The sequence below is a fragment of the Symphodus melops genome (assembly GCF_947650265.1).
Source record: "Symphodus melops genome assembly, chromosome: 12".
Classification (NCBI taxonomy): domain Eukaryota; kingdom Metazoa; phylum Chordata; class Actinopteri; order Labriformes; family Labridae; genus Symphodus; species Symphodus melops.
The window spans coordinates 581,344-597,796 of NC_136702.1; the positions used below are offsets into that span (position 1 = coordinate 581,344).

General features: G+C 47.9%; 2 protein-coding genes across 2 annotated transcripts in view; both read right to left on the reverse strand.

Annotated features, from left to right (window-relative positions):
• Positions 1-697: 697 nt before the first annotated feature.
• tnfaip6 (tumor necrosis factor, alpha-induced protein 6) lies at positions 698-8,339 on the reverse strand. Its single transcript, XM_079358034.1, has 6 exons — positions 7,828-8,339; positions 5,835-5,972; positions 4,088-4,249; positions 1,381-1,609; positions 1,185-1,225; positions 698-920 (listed from the first exon to the last, which is right to left on the reverse strand). The coding sequence occupies exons 1-6, from the start codon at positions 8,060-8,062 to the stop codon at positions 799-801; spliced, it is 927 nt and encodes a 308-aa protein (XP_079214160.1). The 5' UTR covers positions 8,063-8,339; the 3' UTR covers positions 698-798.
• A 4,028-nt stretch (positions 8,340-12,367) lies between these two features.
• Positions 12,368-16,453, reverse strand: part of itgb5 (integrin, beta 5) — a 28,000-nt gene continuing 23,914 nt past the window's right edge. The window contains 3 exon segments of the mRNA XM_079356784.1: positions 12,368-13,563; positions 13,692-13,858; positions 13,985-14,104. Coding sequence (XP_079212910.1) covers positions 13,468-13,563; positions 13,692-13,858; positions 13,985-14,104 — 383 coding nt within the window. The 3' untranslated portion in view covers positions 12,368-13,467.

Consider the following 16,453-nt stretch of genomic DNA (forward strand, 5'->3'; position numbering starts at 1 on the left):
CGTCCATATTCTCCATAGCGGATTTGATTATTAGCTATAACGCAATAAAACCTCACAGGTAGACTGAGCACGAGCTACCAGAGTGTGAAACGATGTTTTATTATATATATATATTTATTATAGACTCACGTCTGATGACAAAAGACTTGTTTTCAGACAAACAAGGTTTATTCGCGATCGCTGGGAAAAGAACTACACTCCCCATAATCCTCCAGTGTCACAGTGGCGTCTCTGATTGGTGGAGCTCTTGTTGCCATGGTAATGTTTACCTCCCCCGCGAATTTGCCGCAGTGAGTTTACCTGTGAAGAAGTTCTCTCCGGTTGTTTCCAATCGAACCGTTTGGTTCTTCTGATGACCTTGAAGGGTTCTGCTGTTATTCACTCTGAAATCAAAGACTCCATATTCACCAGCAAATGGTTTTCCAATGGAAATCTCACTTTTTGTTTTTAAGTTTTAAGAGAATGTGTAATGTCAAGCAGCAGAGGTCCAAGGTCTGATTTCAAGCTGGAATAAAAATTCTGAATGTGTGGATAAGGTGCTTCAACAACATGCACCATGGCTGAGGCGGAGTGATACGACATACAGTGAAAAGTCCCAGTGATGATTTCTAACAAGTAAAACTCAGGACAGGTAAACATTTTTTTGATTATTTTCCTGCTTTTAAAAACATCAGAAACAGAGACAAAACACAGGAACTTATTTATAAAGATTTATTTATTACAGTACACGAGACAACCAATGACATCGTGCGATACAGCAAAAGGACGAGGCCACATCGGTGGGGAAAAGAGCGCGAGTCAGTGTAAATAGTGGGTGTAGTTGTGTGAAAACAGAGATGCATCATGGGAGATGTACTGTAACTGGAAGCCTCCTGCTGTGACTGAAGCATCAGAGAGGAACTTCAATGTCATCACGTTTCCTGGAAAACAAAGACACGGGACAAATGTTTGTGTTATACGGAAGCCCTGAATGGACATGCAGCTATACTGTAGGTCAACGTCTGTGGACGACTGTCTGCTTGTTTTCTCTCTACTCATTGATCCCATCATCTCGCCATGACATCGTAGGTTGTCCTGTTATAAGTTCACATGTTTGGATGTGCACCCTCTTTCGGCTTCTGAAGAAATTGGTCCACAAGTCAAACATCACACCAAGGAGCATGTTGTGTTTCTTATCTTCTTACCTGTGCTGATGATGTCGTCAGGTAATTCATCGCCACAGAATCTGTAAACGTCAGAGTAAAATGTGCTGTTAAGTTTAACGTTTGTGCTATTTCAGAAGAATTCCAGTTAACTATCAGGTAACCTCCACAGTCTTATTAAAGTAGCCCCTCCCCCAGGTGCGTTAGCTTCTCGTCGTATTGGCTCGACGCCCCTCACCTCCCAGCGAAGCCTGACACGTCATCGTAGCTGTCGTACACCTCCAGGTAATCTGCCAGGCAGCCCGCGTCATCCTCCACGTCGAACTCCAGGAAGTGCAGATGGATCCTCTGACCCAGTTTGACTCTGATGTGCCAGTAGCAGATCTGCTCGTCCTGGTACTCGTCTGGGAACCCAGGAGACTGAATGATCCTCTTCGGATCCGTCAGCACTCCACCGCACTCCTTCGCTGGAAGGAATGACACGTAGCGTGATTCTTCTCAAACAGAAGCTCATGATGGTCAATGAGACGTTTAACGCTGGTTCTGAAATGCACTTTTTATGATCAACACTGAAATTGTGCAACTTCTTTGTTTTCCCTGTTACCTGGTCCAAAAGTCTGAGAGACAACAAACCCCGAGATTCAGATATATCGGACGTTGTGCTCAGCTGATTCAGGAATCATTTATCACTTTGAACTATTTTAAAAATAAACACTGCAGTCTTCCTCCACGGCACCAAAAACAAGAAGAGCCCAAACCAGGAAGAGCCGCCCTCGTGTTCAACAGGTTTACTGAAAGCTGACTCAAAGTGGACGTCCATGTTACTCTGAATCTGCAGGACGTGAACGGAGCTAAACTCAGTGTGAGGAGGCGTTTTGATTAAAGTAACATTTCGAGTGAGCAGAAAAGATATTTGTTAAATTAGAAGAAGAATTGAACCCCATGTCGACTGTCAGGGGATGATCCATGGTGGTGGCAGATGTTGGTTAACCTCCGACCACTTGAGCTGTGATTTCCATCATTGTCAAACATTTTCCCAGACGCAGTCACAGTTGTGTTATGTGACTCCAAAGTCAGCCAGAATGTCCCAGAGCTCCCGTCATGCTGCTGAATGATCAGAAGACCAACAGGTCAGGACCAATGACATGCACACCGTGCTTCATGTGAGAGGAATACACATCACATTTAAAGGGGACAGCACGGTCACAGCTGCATTACAAAGACTTAAAGACCACTGCAGTAAAAGGCATCTTCAGACGCTGGTTTGATTCTGGGGTTTGACCTTTGAGCAACAAAGAACCCTTCAGCTGAAGGAAAGAGAATCACACACACACACACACACACACACGGCGTCAGACACTTTTCCAGCAGACGACCTGCAGGGAGAAGAAACGGAGTTGATCATTTATACGAGATTATTAAAGTGAGGATCCATCAGTGGGCTCGAGACTGTTCGATGGCTTTAAAGGAGTTTGATGCCCACGCTGTGATTTAGGAGTGTTTTAGATTAAAGGGTTTCTGGTTTGTCTTTTGTTTGGTCTCTACATAACTTTAAATCAAAGAACCGAACTGTGAGATAGAAGAGAAGCACTGTCTCTGTCCGTCTTCAGTCTGAAGTGTGGGAAACTTCAGAGAGCTTCAGAGAGAGACAGAAAAGTGTCGAGTAACCATTTTCATCTGGTCCGTTTTAAACCAAGTTGTTTTCTTTCGTATCGTCTGACATGATCCTCGACCAGACCGGTCTGATCATCTCGTGACGGAGAGAATCGTTCTCCAGAAGCTTCTGCAGCTCCCCCTGAACATGTTCAGCTACGGCAGGCTGCTGTGCTTCAGGCACAGATACGATCGTGTCTCTGATTTATAACCAGCCACAGACTCATCGTATGCACCAATCACTTCCTCGTTCAGCAGGAGGATCCGCCCCTGAACTTCCTGCAGTAAGAGCTAATCAATCAGCGTGGTCACGTCGGCGCCATGACACACGGTTTGAGTGAACGGGTGGAGCAGTGAGCGGTGCCAGGTACGTTGTTGAACTCCTTCACTGCAGGTCGACACGCTTCACTAACTGCTGCTCAAAGACTTCCACCTCAGCAACTTTCAAACATTGTTCAGAAATTCAAGTTTCCAACCTGAACTTTAAAACTCCTGAGTTCATTTAAGACATCAAACTGAAGACAAACATTCAGCTCCTCCCTGAAGTCTCATCCACCCTGCTGCTGTTTTAAGGTTTATTCCTGCTCGGCTGATAACTCACAGGGTGGGACACGAATCTGGCTCTGAGTCCTCCCCCCCGCCCCCCCGCCCCCCCACTCAGGATGACGACATCCTGAGTGCGTCTGTGACTGAGACTTGGTGACTACACAAGAAGCCGTAAAGGTTTCGGGTCGCTCCCCGCTGGGACTCTACAGACGCACAGTCATCACAGACTACAAACTGAAGAGACTCTGTGAATATTAAACTGCACATAAAGAAGAAGAAGTTATACTTTATTAATCCCACGAGGGGAAATTCGGTTTTTTACACTCTGTCTAATGACACACACATGGGCCGAGATACACACTCATGCACAAACAGGGTTCTAGTGACATGCATTAATGGAGAGGTCTCAGAGTGAGGGGGCTGCCCACAGCGAGCGCTCCAGAGCAGTTTTGGGGTTCGGTGCCTTGCTCAGGGGCACATCGGCAGTGCTCAGGAAATGGACTGGCACCTCTCCAGATACCAGACCAATTTCCGGACTTGGTCCGTGCCGGGACTTGAACCGGCGACCCTCCGGTTCCCAACCCAAGTCCCTACAGACTGAGCTACTGCCGCCCAGGATGGATAAAAAAAGTCTGTTTGGTGGACTCAGTGTTTTGGCCTGAATGTGAGCGTGTGTCCACCGTGTCAGCGTCTTCTCTTTCACATGCATCAGATCAATGACTTGTAAAGATCAGACTTGTACTCACAGTTTGGGTTGTAGCAGTAAACATCCCACTTCTCACTTTTGTTCAGCCTGTACCCGTAGTCCACGATGCCGATCTTACCGAAGCCACAGTTGGCTCCGGCTTTGACAATCGGGTAGCCGACGCGTCCTCTGTCGAACCATCCAGCTGCACACACATGGAAACCTGAAAGTACACAGCGTTTAGACATCTGAAGCTGGATCACAGAGAGAGTCTGTTTGTTATGTTGCGTTTCGTCTCTGTGCAGTGTTTAGCTCCGAGTTACAATCAGCAGAGCCCAGCTGGAGCAGACCTGATAAACAAGGGGCCTCCGAGGTAGACCGCTGTGGGGGAAAGTCAGCTGTGGAAACCAGAACAAATGGCCATGATAAAGATGAAACCACCCACCCAAGAAGGTGCTAACAGGCTTTTACTACATCTGGCACAGAGTCATGAAGGGAAAGTCGTGTTTCACACAGTGACCTCTTCTCTGTGAACATGCAAACCTCTGCTGGAACATGTTAAAGGCATTCCAGCCAAATTTAAAGATGTATAAATACAGTTAGCTCTTAGAACTGTGCTAAGTATCCTGAGCCCGCCCACCCGGGAGAGCAGCCAATGACCTGACGTAAAGTACCTCCAGACTGACACGGGACAGGAAGCGCTAACTAAGTATTGTAGCCTAAAACTAAAGATACACAGGGTCACAAGCATGTGGTGGACACTGTAGCTTCAGTGTTTAGCCAGCTCTGCATGTGGTGGACACTGTAGCTTCAGTGTTTAGCCAGCTCTGCATGTGGTGGACACTGTAGCTTCAGTGTTTAACCAGCTCTGCATGTGGTGGACACTGTAGCTTCAGTGTTTAACCAGCTCTGCATGTGGAGGACACTGTAGCTTCAGTGTTTAGCCAGCTCTGCATGTGGTGGACACTGTAGCTTCAGTGTTTAACCAGCTCTGCATGTGGAGGACACTGTAGCTTCAGTGTTTAGCCAGCTCTGCATGTGGTGGACACTGTAGCTTCAGTGTTTAGCCAGCTCTGCATGTGGTGGACACTGTAGCTTCAATGTTTAGCCAGCTCTGCATGTGGTGCACACTGTAGCTTCAGTGTTTAGCCAGCTCTGCATGGGTCTGTAAAGCTTTCTGCGTTCTAACCTCTCTCCATGTTTCATCTCCAACATTGATCCTAGTTTGAGCAGCTTTCTGCTGCTGGAGCTTATTAGAAACATGCAGAGGCTTTTTAGCTCGGGTACAATCACTTCTATCTGAAGCAGTTCCACTGCCCGCTTCCATCGCTGCAACACCTGTTCACCTGATAACTGCTCTCATATCTGGCAAACCCAGGGGCGTCCAAAACGGCCTTCAAAGCCCCGCCTACCTTCTCTGGTCCAATCAGATCCAGAGCATTCAGGAGCAGAATCTAAAGTTAGAAGGAGGACATACTGGCTGCTGCATTGTTGTCAGAGAAGCTTCAACACAGCAGGTTTCCTTCATGATCACACAGGAAGAGAGCAGCTCTCTGATTGGTCCTTTAAAGTGTCTTTTTAAGTGTCACAAAGATAAATTTTCCTCCAAGCATCATCCTCTTTGGCACACAGCCTCTCGTGTCTGTCTTGGTCTCCTGCTAGCTTAGCAGTGCTGATCACTGTCGTTCATTATTTAAACTATTTAAATCCAAACTGTCCTCTGAATGCATCAAACAGAAACTGGGACTCCTGCAGACCGGCTCACATGAGGGAGTCTCTGGAGTAGCTGTGTGTAATGGGCTGCAGACCTATTTGGCGGGCTGCCTCCAGTTGTTGGTATGTGGCGAGCGACCCTCCCTCGTACTTGCAGACCGCCTTGGCCTCCTTATATGTCAGCTGGTATCGGCCTTTGCGTGATTCCCGGTGGTAGACTCCTGCTGCTTGTTCTGAAAAAGACACAGACACAAAACCAGCTTCTGCTTAAATCCAACAAAGACGCAAGCGCCTGCACGTGATCTTCAGTTTCAACCAAAGCTGCAGAACTTCACATGAAAGGATTCAACAAAACACGAGGCTGAAGCTGAAGCGAGGCGTGTCTTTATTCCAGAGGAGGAAACTCTGATTTTTATTTCCATTTTCTTGGAAGTGTACCAACGTGTTGTTCCCTCGGCAGGGAGTCGTCTGCTGATCCTGCTCGGGCTTCACGCATGCTTGACTCCAAACTGTACAGAAATGACCTTCTTCTTTTGATCTTTTTAAACCTGTTCAATCAAAGTTTGTCTACACTAATTAAACTCCTCAACCTGCCGCCTTTTTAGCTTCGTAGCTGGCGTGCAGTTCATGTCTGACAATAACAATCTGTAACTCAAAGAAAGAGAAGGGAACATTTGGAACTGATTTCAGCACTTCAGTCAGAAAAGTCGTCTTTGACTTTGTCTCGTCCATAAACTGTAGAGAGAATGGACGGGCCAACACGTCGCCTGAAGTGAAGCCAAAATATGAAGAACTCCCACTGCTGATTGGCTGCAGTATGGGTCATAAGCTCCGCCTCCTTCAGGTTGATTGATTGGCCAATCAAATGAATGTGTCTTGAACCTGTCTCATCATGATCGTAATCATCTTTTATAAACTGTTTTCTGATGCTTTAAAGGAGGCGTTACGATTGACAGCTCTGTCCATGAAGTTTAGGTTTTATTAAATAGGATTATGTGAGGAAACTCCACGTGGGAAAAGGAGGAAACATGGATGCAATAATCATCTTTATGAGATTAAAAGTTAGAGATGTCAAATTGATGAAACATGAAATTCAGATGTGTGAAGGTAGACTTCGCTCCCTGTGCATTAAGAAACATCATTAGAGTCCTGAACACACTGTTCTGTTTGTCTCCCTCTCACTCCATAAAAATATAACCATGAAGTCCGAGGTGTGTGTGTGTGTGTGTGTGTGTGTGTGTGTGTGTGTGTGTGTGTGTGTGTGTGTGTGTGTGTGTGTGTGGCTGTGCTCTCTGCTCGTTGATAATCACACCAGCTTCATGATCAGCGTCACAGAGGTGCTGCTTGGTTTGTGTTCTCTGTGAGCAGCCGGACATGAAGTGGCTGTGCTGGTGTTTACGGGCCTCGTGCAGAACACACTCGGGTCGTAAACAAGCTGCTTGGCACAGGGGAACGCCGCTGGAGTGCTGCGATGCCTGTTAATCCTGTTACTCCTCACAACATGGCGTTACATGAGAGGTAAAAACACGAAAGGGCTTCTTGTGTATTCTGCAGCCTCAGAGCGACTTGAAACTCGAGCAGCTGATGTCCTTAAATGTCTTTAAATCCAAAATGAAAGATTTGTCAGGAGACTCTTCAGGATGTCGAGGATTCTGACTCCCAGACTTCACCCTGACGTGATCCTCTTTAAAAGGCAGCGATGGGAGTTTTTTAAAACAAGCATGATTTTAAAAGTAGCATTCCCTCAGTGCTCCTTCTGCACCCGACTCCTCCCCCTCTAAAGCCACGCCCCCCTCACTGACATGTCCTCGCTCTGCTCACTAACACTTTATTAACTTTCAAAATGCTTACAAAGCTGATTTTGATCAATATCAAAGTGCTTTAAAAACGATGAGCAGCGATAATGAACAAACTGCAGGGTTTGAATAGTTTAACAGTCACGTTTCCTGTCGGTCGTTATTTGATCATTTGGGTCACCCTTTGTTCAAAACAGACAGAAACAAACTGTTTAAAGATGTCGCTCACCCTTTAACTGAAGACTTATCTGTCTTAACGTATTTGAAGACAAAAAGAAAGAACATGTCTTACCCAGCCATATGGAGTTATGAAATATTCCGTTCTTGTAGCCCCATGCGTGAGCCTCTTTGAGCAGGACGCCGAGCGCACAGAGCAGAGTGAAGACCTTCATCCTGCAGAGAGCAGCAGCTGTGTGCTGAGGAGCTTTCAGGAGCTCTGCTGCTTTATATAGACCACCCAAACCAGCCGCTGCTGCTGCTTCCTGCCAAACGGGTGAGGGGAGCACACTGCAGGCTCTTAAATCCATCCACTGACGACAACATCTCAGGAGACTTTTTTTCTCATTACGCACAGATTCACACTCTCCATCTGTGACTACAAGTCAAATATAAATGTGAACTAATTACTGAAGGTCCCAAACACTCTCCTCCATGTGTCTCTAGTCTGTCAATGATGAGAAAAGTCCGTCCTCTCCGTCTTCTGCCTGCTCAAACAGGCCGTTTGGAGATGTTCCCTTCATGACATCACAAAGGGCTTCTCACCGTAAACAATAGGGAAAAATGAAATATGGACTAAGTATGTGTGTATGTGACTTCCTGTGCTCCTGCAGCCAGCCTCTAGTGGACACTTGAGGAAGTGCAGGATGTTACACGTCAGCATCGGCTTCATTGGGTTGCAGCTTTAGCATAAAATTAACATCCCAGATTTCCCAGATTACAAGAAAATAATACACCAGCTTCTGTTCCTGTGATTGTGCACAGCTTGCCAGCTAATTGTACAACAATGGCTTGAAAACATCATATTGATCCAAGGAAGATGAGAAAGACTACATGGTCCCTTTTATCGTCATTCGTTGCACAATGGAACGGGAGTTTCTCTCCAAAGTTCCCCTGCAGACTCATGTCAGCACAGTTGCTCAACAACACAGACCACAGGGGGGGTAGATGGGGGGTTTCTGTGTGAAGGGAACCATCTGTGAAGGTTTTCCAGATGTTAAATCTACCCTGCAGCTTTATAAACAGAGTAAACCAACATCACATTGTGAGCTGAAAAAATGCTCACTCAGGTCACCATGTGGTGGAAGCTTCAGTGTTTAGCCAGCTGTGCATGTAGAAACACTGTAGCTTCAGTGTTTAGCCAGCTCTGCATGTGGTGGACACTGTAGCTTCAGTGTTTAGCCAGCTCTGCATGTAGAGACACTGTAGCTTCAGTGTTTAGCCAGCTCTGCATGTGGTGAACACTGTAGCTTCAGTGTTTAGCCAGCTCTGCATGTAGAGACACTGTAGCTTCAGTGTTTAGCCAGCTCTGCATGTGGTGGACACTGTAGCTTCAGTGTTTAGCCAGCTCTGCATGTGGTGGACACTGTAGCTTCAGTGTTTAGCCAGCTCTGCATGTGGTGGACACTGTAGCTTCAGTGTTTAGCCAGCTCTGCATGGGTCTGTAAAGCTTTCTGCGTTCTAACCTCTCTCCATGTTTCATCTCCAACATTGATCCTAGTTTGAGCAGCTTTCTGCTGCTGGAGCTTATTAGAAACATGCAGAGGCTTTTTAGCTCGGGTACAATCACTTCTATCTGAAGCAGTTCCACTGCCCGCTTCCATCGCTGCAACACCTGTTCACCTGATAACTGCTCTCATATCTGGCAAACCCAGGGGCGTCCAAAACGGCCTTCAAAGCCCTGCCTACCTTCTCTGGTCCAATCAGATCCAGAGTATTCAGCAGCAGAATCTAAAGTTAGAAGGAGGACATACTGGCTGCTGCTTTGTTGTCAGAGAAGCTTCAACACAGCAGGTTTCCTTCATGATCACACAGGAAGAGAGCAGCTCTCTGATTGGTCCTTTAAAGAATGTCAGAATGTAAACCTTGCTGATATTTTTGACAGTGTGCCGGAGTTGCTGGAAAGGAACCAGAAACAATCCAAACACGGTGAAGTTGAATATTTCATCGGTGCCAGTATGACGTTATGCTCTCTGAGCGCTCACCTCCCAAAACTCCCAATTATTGTTTTATTTTACAACTTTAATTTAATTTTTATAAATCAACAAATATCTGCTCTGAGGTTTTTAGGTGGAGACTCGGTGGCGTCCATGATGCATGTAGTTTATTTAGTGCTGGACGATGAGGTCATTCGTTTATTTAAAGTTAAATATATCTCCTTCTCTGAGAATCACAGGTGAACGTGAGAGGACAGACACACACACACACACACACACACACACACACACACACACACACACACACACACACACACACACACACACACACACACACGCACACGCACACACACACACACACACACACACACACACACACACACACACACAGAATCGGTTCCAGATCTGGGAGGAAATGATCTGTCCCGTTTTAATTCCCGGTGAGCCGCTCCCTCTCAAACCCACACATGGAAAGTCCGTCTCAGTGGCGGTGGCTGTGACACGCCGTGTTTTACAGCGTCTTCTAATAAGAGATTCATCATCATTTCCACGAGTCCACAAATTGAGGAGGGTGAAGCCGTTGCTCAGAGTGAGCAGGCTGATGAACAAAGGGCTCTAAATCATTGACTCTCCTGACATCATGTCTGCCACCAGAGTGACACACATGTTCAACAGGACGTTATAAAGGAGGGAGCGGTCGAGTCTTCACAGAGAGCTGGAGGCCGCCGCTGGTCGCCATGACTACGGTCCTCTTCAGCACGTAAAGGTCCATAAAGATTCTAACCAGCAGCTCTGACGCTCTCTGAGCAGATCAGGGACGTTACGATTGGCTCGTTACACGCTGCTCCCTTCATACACACTCAGACACACTGGGAATCGAACCCTCGACCATCCGGTACCAACCGAGCTCCAGCGAGCTCCTTCCCCGCAGGTACAGAGGAGCTGCTGGAGACAAAGAGCTGAAGAGTCAATAAGGAACATTTAGCAGTTTAATCCAGTCAGTCAGTTCGGAGTCTGTGTTTGACCTCATGACCTAACATCTGGCCTCGCTTCAGGGTCGGTGGTTAAAGAGTCCCTGAACTTGAACTGGTGTGATTATCTTCACAATCAGGAAGTGGATGCTGAAATCCTGGAGAATTCCCGACATGTGATTGGGCGGTAAACATGTGGTCGCTCATTACAGCCACATGTGTAAAATACAACAGGAGGAGGATGGAGAGGATAGTAGAGTCTTTGTTGAATCCTTACAGTTTATACTCTCTGACTTCTATGACTTAACATCCTGGCACTGGCTCGTGTCAAAGCAGAGCCTTGAGGGGGGGGTGTTTCCTCGCTCTGGTGGTCTATGACACACACACACACACGCACGCACGCACGCACGCACGCACACACACACACACACACACAGTGTTTGACGTCAGACTTCATGACGTCAGGTGATCCTGTCCTGTGTTTATTCACTTACCATGAAACGTGTAAAACAGCTGCAGGTTTATATCATATTACAGGTGATCTGCTCTATCAGGGTCTAAATATTGATACACAATAATAAATAATAAATCACACAGAGCTGGAAGGAACTTTTTTTTTTTTTTTTTTCCAAATGTGAGGAAGTGAAAGAAACTGAGCTGCAGGAAGAGAAACGCAGAAGAAGAAGTGTGGAGTCAGCTGGAGCGCGGACTGGTTTCACTTTCACAGAGAGCTGGCGCCCCCTGCTGGTCAAAGATCAAACCAGCAATACAGAGGCACCAACCACGTCCGTCAGTGGAGAGCAGAGCTTGAACATCTGGAAGGAGAGAAGGACAATCACAAAGTCATGTGACCTCCATGTTTGAATGGTCGCGTGGACTTCAGCTCATCCGGGATTATGTTGAGAGAAAATGTGAAATATTCTGTTATTTCTACGCAACCGACAGAAAAGAGTATAAATACATCTGGTAGTGAGGCAGAGGGTCAGAAAGTCGATCTTTAACCTGCATGTTTCTGTCACTAGAGGGCAGCAGAGGTCAACATAGCAGAGGGTTCGTTAACACAGGACTCTGAGGAGGAGGGAGATGATCGACCTCATCTCATTGGACGAGACTCCCTCTTCAAACAAAACAAAGAACACGAAGTACGTTCAGTCTCCTTCAACTCGAACAGATCAAACATGAGTCGTTCACGTCCACTCAGGTGTGCAGAAGGTCGAGGGAGGCGTTACGATCAGGGAGGGAGGGAGGGAGAGGGAGAGAGAGAGAGAGAGAGAGAGAGAGAGAGAGAGAGAGAGAGAGAGAACAGGTCACACCACGGTGTCGGGGAAGAGAGGTTACCATGGTGACAGTCTACACGCTTCACGTCTACACAGTCTACACGTCTCAGACCCAGAGGTCGTGACCCTGGATGACCCCACAGATCCTACAGCAGGCTGCAGGAGGAGCCCCCCCATCCAGGACCGGTCCGGGTTCAGGTGGCATGGCTGCAGACTCCTCCCACCCTGGGTACAAACTCCTCCCCTCGGGTAGGCGTTACACAACACTGTACGCCAAAACAGGCGGTCACTCTGAAGAACGCTAAACAGTGTCAGACCTCCTCACACTGGGAATGTTCCAGTAAAACCTGGAAGAATAAACCGGTTTAACTCCTCCTCCTTTAAAATCAGAGCTCAGATTGATGTGAACGAATAAACACAGACTCTCCAACTTCTCATGTAAGCTGATTTATTGTGGCTGCTCTGCGTTTGACAGAAACATGGCGTGGAGTGAGTCCTGGTTGGTCGACTGTTCAGGAAAGATTGATGTCCGAGCGGAGCGCGGCGTGGGTGGATGAGCGGCTGAGTCTTCACACACACACTGTACAAAACCATGTTAGAATATTTACACACTCTCAAAGTCACAAACGTACAAAGTCCACGCTTGTTTCAGAAGCGTCACGTCTCCCCGTGACAGCTCAGAGCCCGCCTCTTCCTGTGGGAACGCCGTGGTGGGATTGATGACTATCCTCTGAGGTTTGTCAGAGTTTCCACCCTCTCTCTCCCGGAGCAGGCAGGGTGGACTCTTTAATGCAGCAGCCAATCAGAGCGCGAGCACCAAACCACGGCGAGTCAAAGGAGTGCGTGTGAGTGGAAGTCCGAGGTGCTGGAAGCTGGAAGGAGGTTATTATGGTGCCGTAAACGCCGCGTGAGGCCGCTGCTGGTTTTTAAACATGTGATCTGAAATGTTCGTTTACAAAAAGACTTTTACTTTGAAGGTCTGGAGGCTGGTGGGAGAATCGGTACCTGTGTAAAGTGAAGGTGAGGAGTCTATTGCTTAGTAAGTGTTAGTAGTACCACAGCGTCATCATAGCAACCGTTACAGAAATGTGCTTCTCCATCTGTCGGGTGCATAGTTCATACTAACGAAAGGCCTTTTTAGTGTTTATAAAAATATACAAATATAAGTGGATGTCCCGCCTTCTCCGTACAAACAGGAAGTGATGCTTTAATGAGGCTGGCGTTAAGACTTGTGTTTTATTAGAGAGAGTAACTGCAGACAAGCTCACCCCTAACTCTACTCTCTCTCTCTCTCTCTCGCTCGCTCGCTCTAAACACGAGTGATCAGTTCACGTCGTCTCACGTCCTCTGAATGTGGAAAAAAAAAAAAGGTGAAAAAAAGGTCACAGATCCCACAAGTCTCTGCTTTTATAATCCGTGACCCGTGCAGAGGGGCGAGTATGTGATCAGTCCCCCCCCCCCCCCCCCCTCCCCATAGTCCTCCAGGGATCTGTTCAGTTGGACCGGTCCTGCCGCGCCCCGTGCTGAGGGATCAGTGGACCCCCCCGTTGTAAGACTTCCGGTACATGTCGAAGTCGGTCTCCACAAAGTGAGTGGAGACGGGCTGCTTGTACAGCGGGTTGGACGCCTGCGGGAGAGATACACAGCGTTACATCAGACGGCTCCTTCAAAATAAAATACAGACACATCAGCTGCTGCATCGAGGGATTCAAACCGCAGACTTCCTCCTACAAACAGAAAGACACTCATCCTCACCATCTCGTATCGGGCTCGTGACCGTGCGCTCTGGAAGCGTGCAAACTCTCGCCGGTCGTGGACGGTGATGACCGTTTTCCAGGCGGCGAGCAGAACGACTCCCACCAGCAGGATGCTGCCGACCACGGCGAGCAGCACCATCATGGCATCGGGACCGCCTCCACACTCTGACGCAGGAGAGGAAGGGATTCAGACTCCGACAACAACAACAACAACCTCTGTACAGGCAGCACACGTCCCGTCTCAGGAGACCCCGCCCCCTAAACCCCTCGCACGTCGTCTGTAGCACTGACCTGGCTCTTTGAGCGCTGCGAGGACCGACTCTCCGCTGACGTGCTCAGAATACGTGAACTTCATCACACAGTCGTTGTCCGTCTTAAAGAAACAGAGAACGGAGCCGGGCTCATCCGTTTCTGGGGGGGGGAGAGAGAGAGGGGGGGGAGAGGGGGAGAGTTAGGGAGAGTTAGAGAGAGAGAGGGGGAGAGTTAGGGAGAGTTAGAGAGAGAGAGGGGGGGGGGAGATAGAGAGAGAGGGGGAGAGAGAGAGAGAGAGAATTAGAGGGAGAGAGAAAGCGAGAGTTAGAGAGAGTTAGAGAGAGAGAGTTAGAGAGTTAGAGAGAGTTAGAGAGAGAGAGTTAGAGAGTTAGAGAGAGAGAGAGAGAGGGAGAGTTAGAGAGAGAGGGGGAGAGTTAGAGAGAGGGAGAGTTAGAGAGAGAGAGGGGGAGAGTTAGGGAGAGTTAGAGAGAGAGAGGGGGAGAGTTAGGGAGAGTTAGAGAGAGAGAGGGGGGGGGGAGATAGAGAGAGAGGGGGAGAGAGAGAGAGAGAGAATTAGAGGGAGAGAGAAAGCGAGAGTTAGAGAGAGTTAGAGAGAGAGAGTTAGAGAGAGTTAGAGAGAGAAAGCGAGAGTTAGAGAGAGTTAGAGAGAGTTAGAGAGAGAGAGTTAGAGAGTTAGAGAGAGTTAGAGAGAGAGAGAGAGAGGGAGAGTTAGAGAGAGAGGGGGAGAGTTAGAGAGAGGGAGAGTTAGAGAGAGAGAGGGGGATAGAGAGAGAGAGTTAGAGAGAGAGAGAGAGAGGGAGAGAGGGATAGAGAGAGAGAGTTAGAGAGAGAGAGGGGGAGAGTTAGAGAGAGTTAGAGAGAGGGAGAGTTAGAGAGAGAGGGAGGGATAGAGAGAGAGAGTTAGAGAGAGAGAGAGAGAGGGAGAGAGGGATAGAGAGAGAGAGAGAGGGAGAGAGGGATAGAGAGAGAGAGAGAGAGAGAGAGAGAGAGAGGGAGAGAGGGATAGAGAGAGAGAGAGAGGGAGAGAGGGATAGAGAGAGAGAGAGAGGAGAGAGGGATAGAGAGAGAGAGAGTTAGAGAGAGGGAGAGTTAGAGAGAGAGAGTTAGAGAGAGAGAGAGTTAGAGAGAGAGAGAGAGTTAGAGAGAGAGAGAGAGTTAGAGAGAGAGAGAGAGAGTAAATATAAATGTTTTTTTATATGTTGTATGTTTAAATGTTATTTTATAGCTGTGAATGTTAAGAAGTCGTTAACGCAGCATTAAACCTTCATTCTGTGGAAAAATAAACTAAAGGACAGGAAAGTCTTCTGCTCTAACAAAGATCTGTGTGTGTTGAAGGATCAAATAAAAGGGAGGTCTCACTCTGAGAGGAAAAACAGATCATGAAGCATCATTACATAGTCCGAATGTCTCGGCTGTGAAATCACATTCCTCGATCTGCAAGGGCACGCAGAGTACCCGTCAATCTTCATCATCCAAACCCACTCAAAGCTCAGGAGGGAGGGAGGGTGAGGTCACGGCGTCCTGGCCCCCTCCTCCCCTCTGAGGCCCCTCCTCCTCTTCCTCTGTTTCATGCACAAAGCATGTGGAATGTACATGTGGAGTCCATTAAGGCCAGTCAGATGGCTGAACGGGAATGCTGTGGAAGACGTCAGAGCTGGGCCGGGGGCCACGCTGGGCTGACACGGAGCGCTCGTTTAATAATCTGGATAACTGAACACACAAGTGTCAGTGTGCACGTCCCCCCCCATGGCCCCCCCCCCCCCCAAACATCTCCACACGCTTCCCTCCAGGCCCAGGAACGCTGGGATGGAAGATGGAGCCTGGATGGTGGATCAGGTCGGCTCACTCGTAGCTTCCTGTTTGATTGGCTGGAGGATTCTTCAGGTTTGAACTCTTTGAACCTCATGACGGGCCGGTTCCTGCAGAACCGACACCTGACACTTCAAAACACCAAGATCCGGACCCGACTGAGCGGCTCTCACACGGAGCACAGACGAGGCCTCATATTTCATTTTATTTTTAAAGTTGTTTTGTCAATAAAAAAAATCGGATTATCTCGTTGGCGAGCGTTATTCACGATCTACGAGCTGAGCTAAGCTAAGTAGTAAATGTACACATGACGTCCTGCAGGGGGCGGAGCTTCTGGGGAGATGAGCCCAGGAGGAGGAGCCACGTTTGAATGTTTACAAACATTTGTACTGACTCCGCCTTTAAGGATGACCCTCAATGTGAAATCAAAGTGGCGAGGATCCATTTAGACATGAAGGTCACACAAACTGACAGTGAGATATTAAAGACCAACATGGCCGCCCTGCTGTGGCGAAAGGCTTCAGAGCCTGTGAGAGAGGATTTATGAGCTGGATTCATGGTGTGACAACATGGACCACAGAAACTCCACAGAGGGAACCGAGAATCTGACGGCGCCGTGACCTCGTGGTCAGCTGAACTTGAAAAAGGAACGTCACGGTTTGTCTGTGGTTCTCCAGA

Bases quoted from the DNA above. Each gene is read 5' to 3' on its own strand.
- tnfaip6 (XM_079358034.1), bottom strand. From the start codon at position 8,062: ATGGATTTAAGAGCCTGCAGTGTGCTCCCCTCACCCGTTTGGCAGGAA. The intron at 5,973-7,827 runs GTAAGACATGTT...TGTCTTTTTCAG, and splicing joins TCATAACTCCATATGGCTGG to AACAAGCAGCAGGAGTCTAC. The intron at 921-1,184 runs GTAAGAAGATAA...TTTGTTTTCCAG, and splicing joins TGACGACATCATCAGCACAG to GAAACGTGATGACATTGAAG.